Genomic DNA, 16473 nt, shown 5'->3' with positions numbered 1-16473 from the left:
ATTCAGGATAAAACGTAAACACGTGCTGTTAACGATTTCTTGTGATTTTACTGTTTTGCCTTCAAATAAAAACTTTTTTTAAAGACCTTTTTCTCTGTGTGTTCAAGTTAGAAGCGTGCTCTGGCTGAGTCTGGAGGGGGCGTGCCCGGTGGGCCCGTGTGGAGTTGTGCTGTCCGCTCAGAAGCTGGGCCCTGGCGTGTCCCGCAGGTGTCCCCGGCGTGGATGTCTCGTGTGGGCTCCTCTGGCGCAGACGGGGCTTCTCGCCCCTTCCATCTTCTCCACTCACTGGGAAGGCAGCCCCTGGCCCATCCAGCCGCCCTGCGGGGCTCCAGACAGGCGGGCATCCTCCATCGCCCCAGGAGTAGTGACCGTACCGCCCGTAGCTCCGTTTCCCCTGGCCGGTGTGTCCTCTCGGGTCTGGCGCCGGGCACCCCGAGGAGGTGGGGGCTGGGAGCGTCAAGCACTCCGGAAAGGCTGGAGCTGGGATTCCACTTAGGAGAGTCCTCTGTGCCACCTGCCCCCACCACGGTCACCTGGAAAACGAGGATCACAGCCACTGCACTGGACCAGCTTGGCGTGAGCCCACGTGCCCCGCCTCACCTCTGCGTGCTCACAGCTCCTCCTTCACCTCCTGCAGGGCGTCCTCCATGGACAGCGGGGCAGGCCTGTGCTGCCTGATGTACTGTGGGGCAGAGGACAGAGGTGTCACCACAGCGGCCTGTCTCCTGAAGGCTTGGGTGTTGGGAGGTGGTGCCTGTCCCCGTGGCTCCAGGACAGGCGGACAGAAAAAAAGGCGGGATGCCACATGACAATGCCGTGGAAATGAGAGATGAACCCAGAAGGCTCGGGTCTAAAAGGAAGAGTGACCGTGGCTGGGGGTGGGGGTGGGGCTGGCAAAGGAGGGGGGCTACGAGGGGAGCCGCCAAGAGCACAGGGGGACTGAGTGCCCCTCCCAGGATGTGGGCCCAGCGCCGGCAGTGAGGAGCCATGGTGGGCTGCAGGCAGGTGACACAGGCGGAACCCTGGAGCTGTGTCCCATCAACCAATGGGTAGGACCAACCCGAGGAAAAGGACTGCAGGGCTACAAGTGACAGTCTAGAATGGGGCACCTGTCGATCAAACAACCCGTTTCCTTGAACAAATAAACTGCAAGGAGACATCAGAGAGATGGGGTGGGGGGGGAGCAGGGGAAACCTGTGGAGCACGGGTTCTCAAAGTGGGTCCCCCCGTGGGCACGAGAGCCCAGACCCACTGCTCTCTGACCAGAAGACAAAAAGACCCCAGACAATCTTGATGTGTCTGGACTTTGGGTTCTGATGAAAACAGTAACGAAATGTACAACTTGCACGAGACAAGTGGAAACCTAACACTGGATATCCAGTGATACTAGGAAAAGCTCGTTTGGCTTTGGTATTATGGTATCCTGACCGTATTTTTCAAAAGTCCTTGTTTTGAGAACTAGGGACTGAAACGTTTGTAGATAAAAGGACAAAAGTCACCATGCAAAATAGCTCACAGAGTATGATGCCATTTCTATGTAGAAATACATATTATTAAATAGAATGTTCTACCTATTACATGGTAATACATATTTGATAACATACGAGAACACAATACTGTGTAGACTACATATACTATATAGTTCATGTTTACACAGGGAAAATCTGAAGAACATCGAGTTGGTAATAATCATCTTGGAAGTTACGGAGGGCTTTACAAACTACCTCTCTCTCTAACACCATCTTCATGAAATGAGAACAAATTTTTTATAACCAGACAAAAATTTGGGGAGAGAATGAGGTGTGACATTCTCGGCGCTTCAGCTCCCAGGACTGAGGAGAGAGGCCACTCCGGGCCGGAGCTCGGGAAGGGTCTGCCGAGGGACAGAACCACCCCCTCCACCCCCCCAAGGAGGCTGCTTTTGCTCCAAGGTCAGAGGCAGGCTCCTTAAGCTGGAACCGCAGGCGGCTGGGTCCACAGCGTCCCCGCAGCCCGCCCAGGCTGAGCTCGGTCCCCTCCACGCGCCAAGGCCCCTGCCCGCTCTCCCGGGAAGGGCAGCGTGCCGCGGTCACCTGTTTGGTTTCCTCCAGGGTGTGGTAGTGGAACGAGTCCCGGTCCAGGGACCGCAGGAGGGACCCGTGCAGGTGCCGGCTGGCCTCCACGAACTGCTGCATCAGGCTCAGCTGCTGCTTCAGCATGTCATTCAGCGCCAACACGGCCGGGCTGTAGGCTGTCAGGGCTGCACCGGCTCCCTGTCACCCGGGCCGCCTCCCCACCGGTGTGCCCCAGAGCAGGGGAAGGGTCCCGCGTGGGACCCACATGCCCTGCAGCGCCCCCATGCAGCCACGTGGGGATGCTTTCTGGAAGGTACTGTCCCCCGAAGTACCCGAGGCCCCACCGCCCCCCACCCCAGGTGCCCCTACCCTGGAGTGAGCGAGCTGCTTCCCACGGGTGGCGTGGGGCTCCGGGAGCTGCGCGGGTGGGAAGCTCAGCGCCCAGGAAGGAACGCGAGTCTTCACACCCGACCGCGGTGGAAGCCCAGTCAGTCAGGGCCCCCTGCCCCACGGGAACCTTCCTCATGCCACTGAACTGGACACTTAGAAATAGCTAAGAGGGGACATCTTATGTTATGTGGGGTTTTTTTTTTAATTATTTATTTATTTGGTAGAGACAGAGAGAGCATGAGCAGAGAGAAGGGAGGACACTCGCCCCCGAGCAGGGAGCCTGATGTGGACTCGATCCCAGGACCCTGAAATCATGACCTGAGCCAAAGGCAGAGGCTTAACCCACTGAGCCACCGAGGCGTCCCATGGTATGTGTTCTTAAACACCAAACTAAAATAATAAAAAAATACAACTAAAAAAGTTTTCATTAAATTCAAACACAATGAAAAATGGAAGTTGTGCAACCGTCCAGAAGGCTCATCGGGAGGCCGCGTAACAACACGGAACAAGCTCTGGGGTGCTAGCTAAGGGGGAGGGTTTTCTGAGAGGATATAAACAATCCTGTGGTCACAGCCACTATATTTTAGTATCTTCATCTTTTTAAAAAATTGAAAGGGACAAAAACATAAGAGGTACTGGACAGATGCTAGTTTGTGTCCCTCAAGGGGTCAGTGGCCCCGTGGGGACATGACACAGTCTGGGCTCCCATCAGCAGCTGCTAGGGCCTCCCCCACCACAGGCCGGGAGGGCTGCCTGGGCCCCTGCCACTCCCCAGACTCAGCAAGGCTCCATGGCCCCGGGGCTGCCGGGCTGGCCGCCACTCAGTACCGGCTGAGTGTCTTTGGGGGGAAAACTACTATGGATTCTGGACACAAAGGCACAGGGACAAACACACAGGAATAGCCCAGCTGGGGTAGAGGTGTCACTCGTGACTCCCCTGTTTTATCGGACATGGGTGTCCTTTGGCAAGACAGACCAAAGGTTCTCGGGCACTCAGTCTATCATCCGGGACCCTAGGAACCATGGCAGTTGTCTGTGACTGTGACAATTTCACCAATAGATTCCCTGAACCTGGCACTAATGTGGAGGCCCGCCCCACCCGCGGTGGCCCGGAAGCTGCATCCTCACTGCTGGGACCCGCCGCGCCAGACTGTTACCTTCTATCGAGTCCACGCTGACGACATGACTGGCAATGGGCACAGGGTCCACGTAAGCACCTCCCAGGGCAGGCCCGATGGCCGCTACGCCGGCCCCTATCCCAGGGACAAAGCGGGAGGGGACGAGTGGGTAGGACACCTTCCATCAGTGGCTGGGACGTGAGACATGAAGCTGATCTTCTCTCCTCTGAACAGGATAGCCCCCCCTTCTGGCTTTGTTAACCTCTTCCCCCTTTCAAACTGCCCAAGCCGGCCTCCATCCTTCTGCTAGCTTCTCCTGGCACAAGTCAGTTGAGCTGTCCCAAGCGGTCACTATGGTCATGTGGACTGGTAACTGGCATCAGGCCCTCCCCTACCTTGGCCTTCTACAGGGCCATCTACAGGGCCAAAGTCAGGCTTAGGAATGTGCCCTGAACTTGAAATCCGGTTTATTTAGGCTGTGTTTTCCTTGCCTTTCGATGTTAGGCCTAGCCCAGGAAAATGGTGTCAGCTATGTTTGATGACAAAACAATACAGAAATGCACACATTCGTCCGAGTCAGACAACCGGCTATGCCGTCGGGCAGCACAAGGCTGTGGAGACAAACACGGTGGTTTCCTGGACTCCCAGGACCTTGAACGCCTTCTAGCGATCTGACTTGCCATATCTGCCTGACTTTCCTCCCTGAGAAACAAGAGAATGGCCCTGCCCTATCCCACTGTGCAGCCCAGGCTGATCAATGGCTAAGCAGCCCCAAATCAAAATGAACACCACAGGGGAACCGTACCCTGCCTCGCATAGCCCAGGAATAAGCTCTGGCAACCCTGGGGGTGTCCATCAAGATGAGAAAAGAGAGCGGAGGGAGGCTTAAAAGAAAGGGACCTTTCCATTCAGGTGGCCAAGATTGAAGCTGGGGCCAAGAGAAACATCTAGAAGGTCACACTGGGTGTGAAAAGAAATGTCGGCCCGGGGCTACCGCATTTCAACCCTAATGGTGTGAGTGACATTGCTGGGCACTGCAGGACATGGAGCAGTGCCCCTCGCCTCCATCCATGAACCTGTCACTTGGCCACGACAGCCAGAACTGGCTCCAACCTTGCTGAGGTCCCCCGGGAACAGGATCGCCACATTGCGAACCACCGCCTTCGCTGTGGGACCCGAAACCTTTTGGGACATTTTAGAGCTTGGGAGGCAGTGGCAAACCCCCAAGACAGCTGGCCCTCATCCTCGGAATAGGAAACGTGGCCCTGAGGCACCTCCCAAGCCGGCTAACGACAACGACCTGATCCCCCAGACCCTGAAACTCTTCGTCGTGTTTCCAAGGATGCCCGCGGCATGCACCCCGGGAGTCCGCGCTCCCCTCATGGGGCGCATCCACTTACCCTCTGCCCACTGGTAGGTGAAGGCAGGATCGAGGGTCTGCACGGCTGTCTCCTTCACGAGGACTCTCGTAACGTCCCTGACCTGCTTCTTCCAAGGCTTCAGTGCTGGCAGGGCAAGGTCTGGCTGCAGACTTGCAGAGAATTCTGTCGAAGCATCCAGCGTCCTGTCGGGAGACTCCTCAGAACAGGCCCTCGACTCGGATGCTGTTTCAAAATCTTCCGAGTAAGCCGAGCTCACCGTGCTCGCTGTGGGCTCCCGAGACTTCGGCCTCGGGCTGGGAGCCGACGGCTCACTCAGGAACTCTGAGACCTCGCTGAGAGTGAGGGCTCCCCCGGCCTGGGGGCTTCGGCTGGATGCCTCATCCCGCTGGCCTTCTTTCTAAAATGAAGAATGACAGAGGTAACCAGCGTGTGGTTTTGCCCGAGCAGCGTGCTCAGAATACTGCTGTGTTGGACTGGGTCCCCAGGGGGCCCGGCAGTGGCTTTGGGCAGGCCCAGGACCGGGAGCGGAACCCATGAGCCACCCTGGCACAGGGCTGCCGCATTTGAGCACTGATGGCGTGAGCCTGTGTCGGTGGCATGTGCACAAACTCTGCCAAAATGTCATCATTCTGTATTATTACAACATGCGTTTGGGAGTGAGGAGGTTAAAAACACGGCAAGAATCATGACGGGGCACTGGGACGAGTACAGGTCAGGGTGGCATTGTTACGGAGCGGTTTAAGGGGGACCTGCTTTGATCACCTGCTACGTTAAGCAGCCTTGTCCCGTTACCACCCAAATCCGGATCTTTCACCGGGGTGTTCCTGACGTTCCAAACTCAAACATTGTCTGCAGCGGGGCCATCCTGTGCAGTGCGGGACCCTGAGCAGCGTCCCTGGCCGCCACCCCCAGATGCAAGCAGCGCCCTCTACCCCAGTCATGACTAAAAATGTCTCCAGACATGCTAAGAGTACCCTGGGGGTTAAGAACCATGGGCCTCAATGAAGCACCACCATTACAAACCTTTCCACGTCACTGACGATGAAAAGTGACGTTGGCTGTACTTACTCTCTGTTCCAGGTTTGAGTTCTCGCTGACAGCTGGAGCCAGATCTTCAAGGGATAAAAGATTGATTCGAAAATCTGGAATCAAAAATGCAACAGGGCAACATTGACTCATTTGTTTCCTTATGAGGTAGTGCGGAGTGCTAAGGATAGAAATGCAGGAAGCCGTCTCTGTCCTTAATAAGCCAGCACAGGGATCCACACACCTCTTCTCTAAGTAGTAAATATTTTCCACTTTGTACCCTCGACTGTATCAGTTACTCAGTGTAAACAAATGGATGTGGCTATGTTCCAATAAAACTTTATTTATAAAAACAGACACTGGGCCAGATGAGTGGATGATGGCAATGCAGTGAAGGACGCGTGGTGTCAAATGTGCTCAAGGTATGGGGGGTGAGGTGGGGGCCACCTCAGGCAGATACAAGACTAGACCCAAAGTGGCCAAGTTCCCATTTAGAGCCACTTAAGGGCACAGGAGCCTAAAGTGAACCAGCACTGGGCACGCCAAACGTCCCGTCGCCAGCACCTGAACTCATGGGTGCTGGAGACTTGGGAGTAGAGAATCCTATGTGGAGTTCCGGTATTCCAGATTCCTCTGGACCCAACAAATGAGCCTGCGCTTCCAGGAGGATGGGCAGCGAACATCGGCCAACACTGGCAGGAGCTCTACGACGTGGTTCAGTTCAGGCCCTGAAGCCCGGGAAGGGGGCGGGTGTGGTGAGAGAGGGAGAATGTGTGTGGCAGTGGCACAGGGCTGGAGGCGAGGGGGCGAGGCCCACGCTGCCTGACCTCCAACACTGGCGGCCCGAAGCCCCAGAATGAATCTCCCTCATCACTGCAATCCTGGGGGCTCACCCGTCCCCCGAGCTCTCTCTAACTCCACCACTCGCCACAGTTCACATGGCAGGCAGGTGCAAAGACAACCCCGGAAGAGCATCTGCGCAGAAAGGCATCCCGGCTGGCCTGAGCAAAGGCACTGGGTGATTTTGGACTTGGACTTGAAACTGAGGCACAGAGAGCCCAAGACTGCACAGCCAGTAAGAGGTGAGGCCAGGACGTCCATGCCAGCTATATCATGTATTCACTCAATGTATTCACCGCTCCGAGCTTGCCTCCTTCTCTGAGGCTACATCTGGATGAGGGAGGGCAGGGACCGGCCACCAGGAGAGAGCCCTCCAGGCCGGCAGTGAGGGCATAGAGGCAGCGGGACTGGCCGTACATGGGGCTGGGGGGCAAGAACACTTACTTACCACCCCCTCGGGCCCAAGGATCAAAACCACGGTTAGCGAGGTGTCACATGCCATCCTGTAGATGGCAGCCACTGAGGGTGCCCCAAGGGGCTTCTCACACCCCTACGGAGGGCACCTGTGTTGGCAACACCTCCCCCACCCCCGTCTCGGCAGAGCTGCTGCGGCCCCACTGCGGCATTCACACCCACATTAGTCTGAGACAGGGTTCGGAACACACCACCCCAAGACTCGGCACCCTGGCATACTGAGTATTTCAGGCTGAAGGAACTTGACCCATGGCAGGTGCTTCGAGAATTCCCTGTCCTTCTGCCCTGAAGCAGCTCATGAGACCCTCCCGTGAGAAGTGCCCTCCCTCCACTTGCAGGAAAGGAGCCTCCTCTTTCCAAGATGGGGGGATGCCAACAGAAACCCCAGCAGGCCTCTAAGTTTGCCCGTTTCCTACCCCTAGCTCATTGCCTTTTGTCCAATCACGTTTTTCCACGGCTTCCCACTCCTCATTGAGTCTAGCATAAAACGTTCACAAACAACTATCTCGCCAGGCGTCCATTTCCTTATGAAGGCTCCTATGTTACATAAAACTTATACTGGATATTTACTTAACGTCTGTATGCTTTTCTTCTGTGAATCTGTCTTTTGTTGCAGGGCCCCGGCTGAGACCGTGGAAAAGCCATTTTTCCTCCCCTACTGCTGAGTCACGAGTTCCGGATCCCCTAGCATGCAGGGGGCAGGGCGCTCGTGGGCCTGTTGGCCATCAAGCTCCCGCCAACACAACACTTGGCACAGGCCCGTGCCCACTGGGCCCTCAAGACACAGTTTAACTTGGATCTCACAATGACACGCCCCAGACGGAAGACGTAAGCATTGGCTACAAATCTTTTTCCTTTTTTTTTTTTTTAAAGATTTTATTTATTTATTTGACAGACAGAGATCACAAGTAGGCAGAGAGGCAGGCAGAGAGAGAGGGGGAAGCAGGCTCCCTGCTGAGCAGAGAACCCGATGCAGGAGTCGATCCCAGGACCCTGAGATCATGACCTGAGCCAAAGGCAGAGGCTTTAACCCACTGAGCCACCCAGGCGCCCCTCCTTTCTTTTTTAAGTACATGTAATATTAAGATAAAAATAATGTTGTCGCGCGTGGGTGGCACAGTTGGTTAAGCGTCTGACTCTTGATTTCAGCTCAGATCATGATCCCAGGGTTGTGGGATCGAGCCCCGCATGGAGCTCTGAGCTCAGTGAGGAGTCAGCTTAGGATTTGCTTTCTCTTTCTCTCTGCCCTACCCCCTGCTTGCTCTCTCTTTCAAATAAATAAATCTTTTTTGAAAAAAAAGACAAAAACAATGTTGAATAACACTGAAATAATAGAAATTTCTAATTTTGACTGGTTAGAGATTTCCTTTTCCGAATTTAAAAAAGAAAGGAGGTAAGCTTCTCTTTCTCCAGAAGGAGCACTGAGTCACCCTTCTGCTGTACGTGGTTCTAGGATTTTGTCCTCGGGTCATTGCTCTCATTGGTCAGGGTCACTGGATGAAGACATCAGAGACAGAACAAAAATCTGACTTGGCCCCTCCAATAAGAAAGGAGGTCGGGAAGCAGAGGCTGTAGCGCGAGCCACGCGCTCCCCGTGGCAATGCCCATTGACCCCACCTCTCCTGCCAGGGACCCTCCAGATGGACTCGCCCTTCCCACCCAGGGTGACGGCTGGGCACAGGGCCGTGGGTTACCGTTCAGGCTGTCATTGGCAGCCTCTGAGAGTGACTCATCACAAGGCCCAGCCTCACTCCTTCCAGGGGAGGAGGAGAGCTTGTCCTGCTGCACCACGGAGGCTGACTTTGGAGAGGGGCCAGTGATGGGAAGCGATGCCGTGCGGGTGGCCGTGTCCCCCGAAGTGTGAGTCTGTGAGGAGCGAGCTCTAGAACGCACGCTGCAGAGGGTCCCGTCTGCGGACTGTGAGCCTGGCAGACGTGATGTCCGAAATGACTTTGGGCTGGAAAGTTCCTCACTGGGTGGCGAAAGGATTCTTGGCTGAGTTGGGATCCGATCCTACTTTGGCAGAAATAAGTGAAATTACTTACCAAACAGGTAACAATGAAGTCCTTGCCACTGAACAATGTGGCCGGATTGGGGCATGAGGCCAAGGATCAGTGATCAAATAGTTCTTATTCCGTGCCCCTTTTCTATCCCTCCCCCCTCATTTCTAGAGGTCAAGCCACAACCTCTAAACAAAGTAATATTGGGACCAGAAATACTCCACAAATAATCAGAAATATCACTTGGCTTTCAAACAAATTTTGTTAGTTACACCTTTTCTAAATTAAGGCCCCTGAAGGGCACCTGGGTGGCTTAAGCAGTTAAGCGTCTGCCTTGGGATCAGGTCATGATCTCAGGGTACTGGGATCAAGTCCCACATCGGGCTCTGTGTGCAGCTCAGAGTCTGCTTAAGGACCGTCTCCCTCTTCTTCTGCCCCTCCCCCCACTCATGCTCTCTTCCTCACTCTCTCTCAAATGAATAAAATCTTTTTTAAAATAAGTAAATAAAATTAGTTAATTAATTAAGGCCCCTGAGTATATGATCTGTGGTAGCCTGGACCTTCAACAGAATCAAAATGTATATACAGATATTTTTCCCCCTTAAAATGCAGCTTTCCCATCATTTCACACCCACGAATATGGCTCTAGTCGCCAGTGTTAGCTCTGATCACAAGGACAGGTGATGCTGTGGAGAAAGTGGAACCCCCGTGCACTGGTGGTGGGAAGGCAAATGGCGCAGCTGCTGTCAAAGACAGCTTGGCCTTGCTTCAGTACGTTACCCACAGAACGACCCATAGGGCCCAGTATCTGCACTCACAAGGACAGGCCCCAGAGAACCCAAGACAGGGACTCAAACAGATTATGTGTACACAAGGTTCATAACAGCACTACTGACAAACAGCGAGAAGGTGGAAAAGACCCAAACGCCCAACATGGATGGCGGATAGGTAAGCCGTAGTATATTCACGCAATGGAGTCTTACTCGGCCGTGAAAAGGCATGAAGGTCTGCCACGTGCTACAGTGTGGATGAACCTCGAAAACATTACGCGGAGCAGAAGCGGCCAGTCACAGAAGGCCACATACTAGATGAATCCATGTCTACGAAAAGGCCCCACCAGGCAAATCCACAGAGACCGAAAGCCGACTAGAAGTTGCCAGGGGCTGGGGGAGGGGAAGATGAGAAGTGATTATTTAACAGGTACAGGGTTTGGGGCAGCTGAAGATGTTCTGGAACCAGACAGAGGCGGTGGTTGTACAACATCCGGATGGACTAAATGGCGCTGACTTGTTCATCTCGCAAATGTTACTTTTAGGTGATGTGAATTTCATCTCAACTGAAAAAAATGCGAGTGCAGCGAAGCCACGTCTCCTGTGTGGGGCCGCTGATGTGGGGCCGCTGGCGAGCAGTCACACGCAGTGCTGAACCGAGGTGCCCACACTTCCTCCAGATACGGTAAACTGCCTAAACTGCCCCAAATCCCGTCACCCGCAGGGCAGGCCCCACAACAAGGAGCCAGGATTGCCTGGAGCCCAACGGTTCCTTGTCAAACCCCTTCCTTGGCAGCCCGTGGGAGACGGCTGCCATCGAGTCTCTAGTGCCACAATACAAAGGGCAGACGCATTAAGAAGGACATTAAGGAGGACACGTGGGTTGGGGCACCTGGGTGGCTCAGTGGGTTAAAGCCTCTGCCTTTGGCTCAGGTCATGATCCCAGGGTCCTGGGATCGAGCCCTGCATCTGGCTCTCTGCTCGGCAGGGAGCCTGCTTCTCCCTCTCTCTCTCTGCCTGCCTCTCTGTCTACTTGTGATCTCTGTCTGTCAAATAAATAAATAAAATCTTTAAAAAAAAATGAATAAGGACACGTGAGGCGCCTGGGGGCTCAGTTAAGTTTCTAACTTTTGATTTTCACTCAGGTCATGATCTCAGTGTCCTGAGATCAAGCCCCACATCAGGCTCCACAGTGGGCATGGAGCCTGCTTAAGATTCTCTCTCTCCCCCTCTGTCCCTAGCTCTGCTTGTGCCCTCTCTAAAATGAATAAAATCTTAAAAAGAAGGAGGAGGGGGAAGAGGGGGAGGGGGAGAGGGAGAAGTAGTAGTAGTAGTAGTAGCAGCATCCGACTCTTGGTTTCAGCGCAGGTCATGATCTGAGGGTCGTGGATCAAGCCCTGTCTCCGGCTCCACACTCGGCAGGGAGTCTGGTTAAAGTTTCTCTCTCCCTTTGCCCCATTCCCCCCAAATAAATAAATCAATCTTTAAAAAAAATAATAATAATAATAATAAGTACATGCAAACCTTACCGAGAATAGTTTTGTCTGTTCTTTTTCACTGACTTTGGGGCTTCTGAAATGTTGACTCGTGTATGTTTCTTTTTCTCTAGAAGATTCCATCAGGCTTCCAAGCAACTCTTTCATTTCCTCCTCATCGCTGTCTGGAGAAGCTAGTTTTCTAGCAGGTTTTTTCTCTTTGGGTGTTTGAAAATTCCTCTCTTTTCCAAAATGTGCTTCAGGGAAAGTATTTTCAACGGGTGGTTCCCTCCTCTTTAGAAACCTACTGACCTTCCCATTCTGCGCGCCTCTTTCAGCCACAGGAATTTCATGGGCTTGTTTCTGGGAGGTTTTTTCCAGGCTGTATGAAGAAAGTTCGACTGTACTCCTGGGAAGGACTGTGTCTGTGCTCTTTGGAAGACTCTCCCCAGAGGTCTTCAGGTCAGATTCCATGTCTGACAAAACCATCTGCGCCTTCCGGTTCATAATCTTGGTTTCTATCTGAGCCAGCTTTGTGAGCGCGGCGCTGGCCCTGAGCTTCGAGGCAGTGGTCAGGGGTCTCCCTGAGGAGAGCTTGTGCCCACCATCCACAACAGCCTTCTCTTTCAGGAGTGAGTGTTTTACACCCATGGTTTGGTTTCCTTTTAGAAATCTGCTATGAGCAGGTGCTATCTTGGTAAGACTTCTACTGATTTTCAAGTTTCTGATTTCTTCCATTTTTGAATCTTCTAAGGAAATATCACTAAAATCACCAAAAATATTGTGCGCGGGATGGCTGGCTCTTCTTATGGAAGCCATTCTAGGGAGTAAAGAAAAAAAATAAAGAGTAAGTTCAGGGGCGCCTGGGTGGTTCAGTCAGTTAAGTATCTGCCTTCAGCTCAGGTCACGATCCTGGGGTCCTGGGATCGAGCCCCGCCATTGGGCTCCCTGATCAGTAAGCCTGCTTCTCCCTCTCCCTCTGCCTGTCGCTCCTGCTTGCTGTGTTCCCTCTCTCTGTCAAATAAATAAATACGTAAATCTTTTAAAAAAAAAAAGAAAGAAAGAAAAGGATGGAGAGCCTGCGTGGCTCAGTGGGTTGGGCTTCTGCCTTCGGCTCAGGTTATGATCTCAGGTCCTGGAATCGTGCACTGCATTGGGCTCTCTGCTTGGTGGAGGGCCTGCTTCCCCCTCTCTCTCTGCACCTCTCTGCCTACTTGTGATCTTAAAAAAAAAATGAATAACTGACATTCCTATCGTGAATTCATATTTTTCAATGCCTCCCATTTGAGAACTCAGACCCCTCCTCGCAGTCGGCTAGAGCCTTCCCTTCAAGCCCCAGGATGACAATGAAAACATCAACACCCAGCAGCACCAAGTGAATTACCGTTCTACACCAGGTCTTCAGTGAGACATGTTAAATGTTAAAGAGAAGAGCCAGTGCTTCTCAGGCTCCAGTGGTGTCCCCAGTGCTCTGCTCAGAGCTGTATTATCTCATTTAATCCTCATGTAACCCTGAGTCAGTTACTGTCATCCCCTTTTACAGAAGAGACCAAGAAAAGCCCCTAAAGGGTAGGTCACCAGTCAAGGTCACCAGTTGAGGTCGTCACCTGGCTGGTGGAGCAGCAGAGCCGAATTCAAAGCTCAGGTCTGGTACCAAAGGCCCCCTTCTTCCCCACCATGCTTCACAGCCTGGCCAGTTACACCACCACTTGCTTCCTAAACCAGGGCTCCTCCTTTACCCAACTGTCCCCAACTTTCTCATAAAGAATGGCTCAAATACAATCTGTATATTTAAGGAGCCCCCCAGAATATCATACTTCAAGTGTGAAAACCACTGCCCTGGAAGGATGCAGGGGCTACGGACAGACACAGCACCACCCACCAAATGTCGGCTGCATGTTGTGTGTACATGCTGGTGTACGTTCTTTGGGGGAGAGAGGCCAGTGCTTTCACCATATTCTCAGAGTTCCCATGAGTCCCTAAGAGAATAAAAATGATGCATTACAAGATTTCCAAAGGTTTTCAAAAAGTTTAAAATCTTACAAAGTGGGAAAATACAGCACAAGTAGGTGTGTGTTTGCAGCAGCCCCTTAGTAAAGAACACGGCAACAGCAAGGAGAGTGGGAAATGCAGAGACCTGCATCGCCCTGGCAATTTCACGTTTGGAAATTTACCTACAATTACACTCGGAAACATACACACAGACGCATGTTCAAGGAATGTCACAGCAGTATTGTTTGTACTCGTCAAAAACCTGAACCCGTCCATAGAGACCTGGTGCGATCCAGAAGAGCGCGTGCAGATGAGGGCACACAATACAGCTGTTAAAAGGAACGAGGGAGATCTGTCTGCATAATAAGGTCGCCAGCATGATATTATGTGAAGCAGAAAAGACAAGATGGGCAACCATGGTTGTTCCCATACTGTCTGAATGTCTTAGCAAGACCATGCATTATTACTATTTTTTTAATTCACTGTGAGACCTAAAAAAGCCTTTTTTCCCATCCCTGTCCACTTGGAAAACGAGCTTACTGGGATTGCCAGATTAAATACAGGACACCTGGTGATTTGAACTGACGATAAACAGTAAATAATTTCTAGAACATAAGTGTGACCCTAATTTTTTTTTTTTTTTTAGGTAGGCTCCACTCCTAGTGCGGAGCCCAACATGGGCCTAAACTCACAACTCTGAGACCAAGACCTGAGCCGAGATCGAGAGTTGATGCTTAACTGACCAAGCCACTCAGGCATCCGACCCAAATATCTTTACACTAAAAAGTAGTATGTTCCAACATTTTCGGACTAAAAATTTATTTGTTGGTTACCTGGAATTCCAATTCAACTGGTGTCCCGTATTTTTATTTGTTAAATCTGGCAACCTTATGTCCTCTGCGCCTTTCAAACCTGAACTCAATTATTTTGTGCAAGGAAAAGTATTTAACCCAGACCTAAGATTCCGTGTAAGTGTGAGTTATTTTTCTTTTACTTTCTGTTTCTCTGCCTGGTGTGCTTGCCTACTTGTCCCCATCTTAATCACCTGGGTACTAAGGCCTGAGTACTAATAGTACTAACTAACCTAGCACCAGCCTGACCACAGAGATCAGTGAATACAAAACCACACCCAAGAGAAACAGTGGAGAATTCCTAGCCTGTGTGACACTGGGCAAGTTACTTAACCACTTTGTGCTTCAGCTTGCTCATCTGTAGAAAGGTGGTAATAACTATGACCTTCATAGGATTCCTATGTTTACTGTAGGACATGGAATAAATAGATTTAGATAGTAATATTTAGAATACCTGCTTTTAATGGGCTTTTAGCTGGAAGGACGTGGTAAAGAGGAAGCGGAGGCACATCGACAGCTACCTTTATTAATATTTTTGTAACTGAAGCTCAGGAGAAGATTTGGCCCCGGCCATTCTGCGGGTCAGAGGGGAAGCCCGACCACCACACCAGGTTTTTCGGCATCTAGCTCTTCTGAAAGTTTCCCTAGGTTTAAAAATAAGTCAATAATGGTTAAAGAGGCAAATTTTGTACTATATCCATTTCATCACAGGCTGATGTATTTTTAAAACACACAATTAAAAATAAACCAATAGGCAAAAGATATGAACAGACACTGCCCTGAACAAAAAAAAAAAAAAAAAAAAAAGAAAGAAAAAAAGAGGTGAATGGCCAGCAAACACATGAAAAGACCTTCAGCATCACTAGCCATTAGGCAAATGCAAATTGATACCACCAGATCCCACTTCACAGCCACTAGAATGCCTACAATCAAAACTACAGATAACAAGACTGGGGGAGGATGTGAAAAAACTGTCATGGGGGATTGTAAAATGGTACAGGGGCCAATTCAGAAAACAGTATGACAGCTCCCACCTAGTCCAAGAAGACTGAAATGTATGCAAACGTTCATAAACGTAGACAAGAAGTGGAAACAACACAAAAGTCCATTAACTAGTGAATGCATGAGAAGCGAGGTCCATCCATAAACGAAATACTATCCCGCAAGAAGAAAAGAACAAATACAGATATACACAACAACGTGCATGCATCTCGGACACATCATGCAAAGGGAAAGGAACCAGATGCAAAACAAACAAAACAAAAACAAACAAACAACAACAACAACAAAAAAAAAAAACCCCACACACCGTATAATCCCATCCAGAAAAGACAAATCTGCACAGTCGCGAGGAACCTCAGTGGTTGCCTGGGGCTGGGAGTGGGAGTGAGGAGGGCCTGCAAAGGGCCAGGAGGGATATCCTTGGGGCGACGGAAAAGTCCTAATGCTGGATCGTGGTGATGGCCGCACCACTCAGTAAACTTATAAATCAAAGTAACTGAGTTGTACATCGAAGAGGGGTGAATTGTATGGTACGTAAACGAATCTTCAGTCAAGTTGTTAAAAATAAGTAAACCTAACTCTGAAAACACTGGCCCCTTCAGGCCATTGGGCTCTTCCCTACCGCCGGGAGCTACCCACTCCCGACCACGCTCCCAAGTGGGCCCGACGGGGAAACAGGGAGAGGCGCCGGGCCGCCCTCCCGCCGCCCTCCCAGCCCAGCCTCAGAACGCTCCCTTTTCCCCGCAACTCCTGTGCGGAGTCCAGCCGCCAAACCCGGCGGGAGCCCAGTCAACCCTGCCAACCTCCTCCCACGATGTCCATCCGCAGAGGCCGCCACCGGGCTTCGGCCAAACACGGCTGCCAGATGGGACCGTTGCCCCCGGCAACAGCGCTAGGGCGGAAAGAGACTACATATCCCGGCGCGCGCCGCGTTCCGAGGGCCAATGGGGCCCCAGGTCACAATCGCGGGGCGTCATGGGAGTGATAGTGCCGGGGCGGGCCCGGCGTGCACTGCGCGCTGAGGGCCAATGGAGCCTCAGATCACAATCGCGAGGCGTGACGGGAGTTGTAGTTCCGGGGCGGCCAGGCACGCTGCGGA

General features: G+C 52.0%; 1 protein-coding gene across 1 annotated transcript; it reads right to left on the bottom strand.

Annotated features, from left to right (window-relative positions):
- Nucleotides 1–425: 425 nt before the first annotated feature.
- CUNH19orf44 (chromosome unknown C19orf44 homolog) lies at nt 426–16288 on the bottom strand. The gene is made up of 10 exons (XM_032867556.1): nt 16178–16288; nt 14827–15016; nt 11584–12349; nt 8979–9297; nt 6013–6086; nt 4963–5341; nt 3602–3697; nt 2073–2239; nt 601–682; nt 426–533 (listed from the first exon to the last, which is right to left on the bottom strand). Exons 3-9 carry the CDS (start codon nt 12346–12348, stop codon nt 611–613), a joined length of 1872 nt encoding a protein of 623 aa, XP_032723447.1. The 5' UTR covers nt 12349; nt 14827–15016; nt 16178–16288; the 3' UTR covers nt 426–533; nt 601–610.
- Between the last annotated feature and the right edge of the window lie 185 nt (nt 16289–16473).

The sequence above is a fragment of the Lontra canadensis genome, unplaced genomic scaffold (genome assembly GCF_010015895.1).
Source record: "Lontra canadensis isolate GAN:19392208 unplaced genomic scaffold, GSC_riverotter_1.0 scaffold35, whole genome shotgun sequence".
Classification (NCBI taxonomy): Eukaryota; Metazoa; Chordata; class Mammalia; order Carnivora; family Mustelidae; genus Lontra; species Lontra canadensis.
The sequence above is the reverse complement of the archived record's forward strand: the minus strand, read 5'-3'. Positions and strand labels throughout refer to the sequence as shown.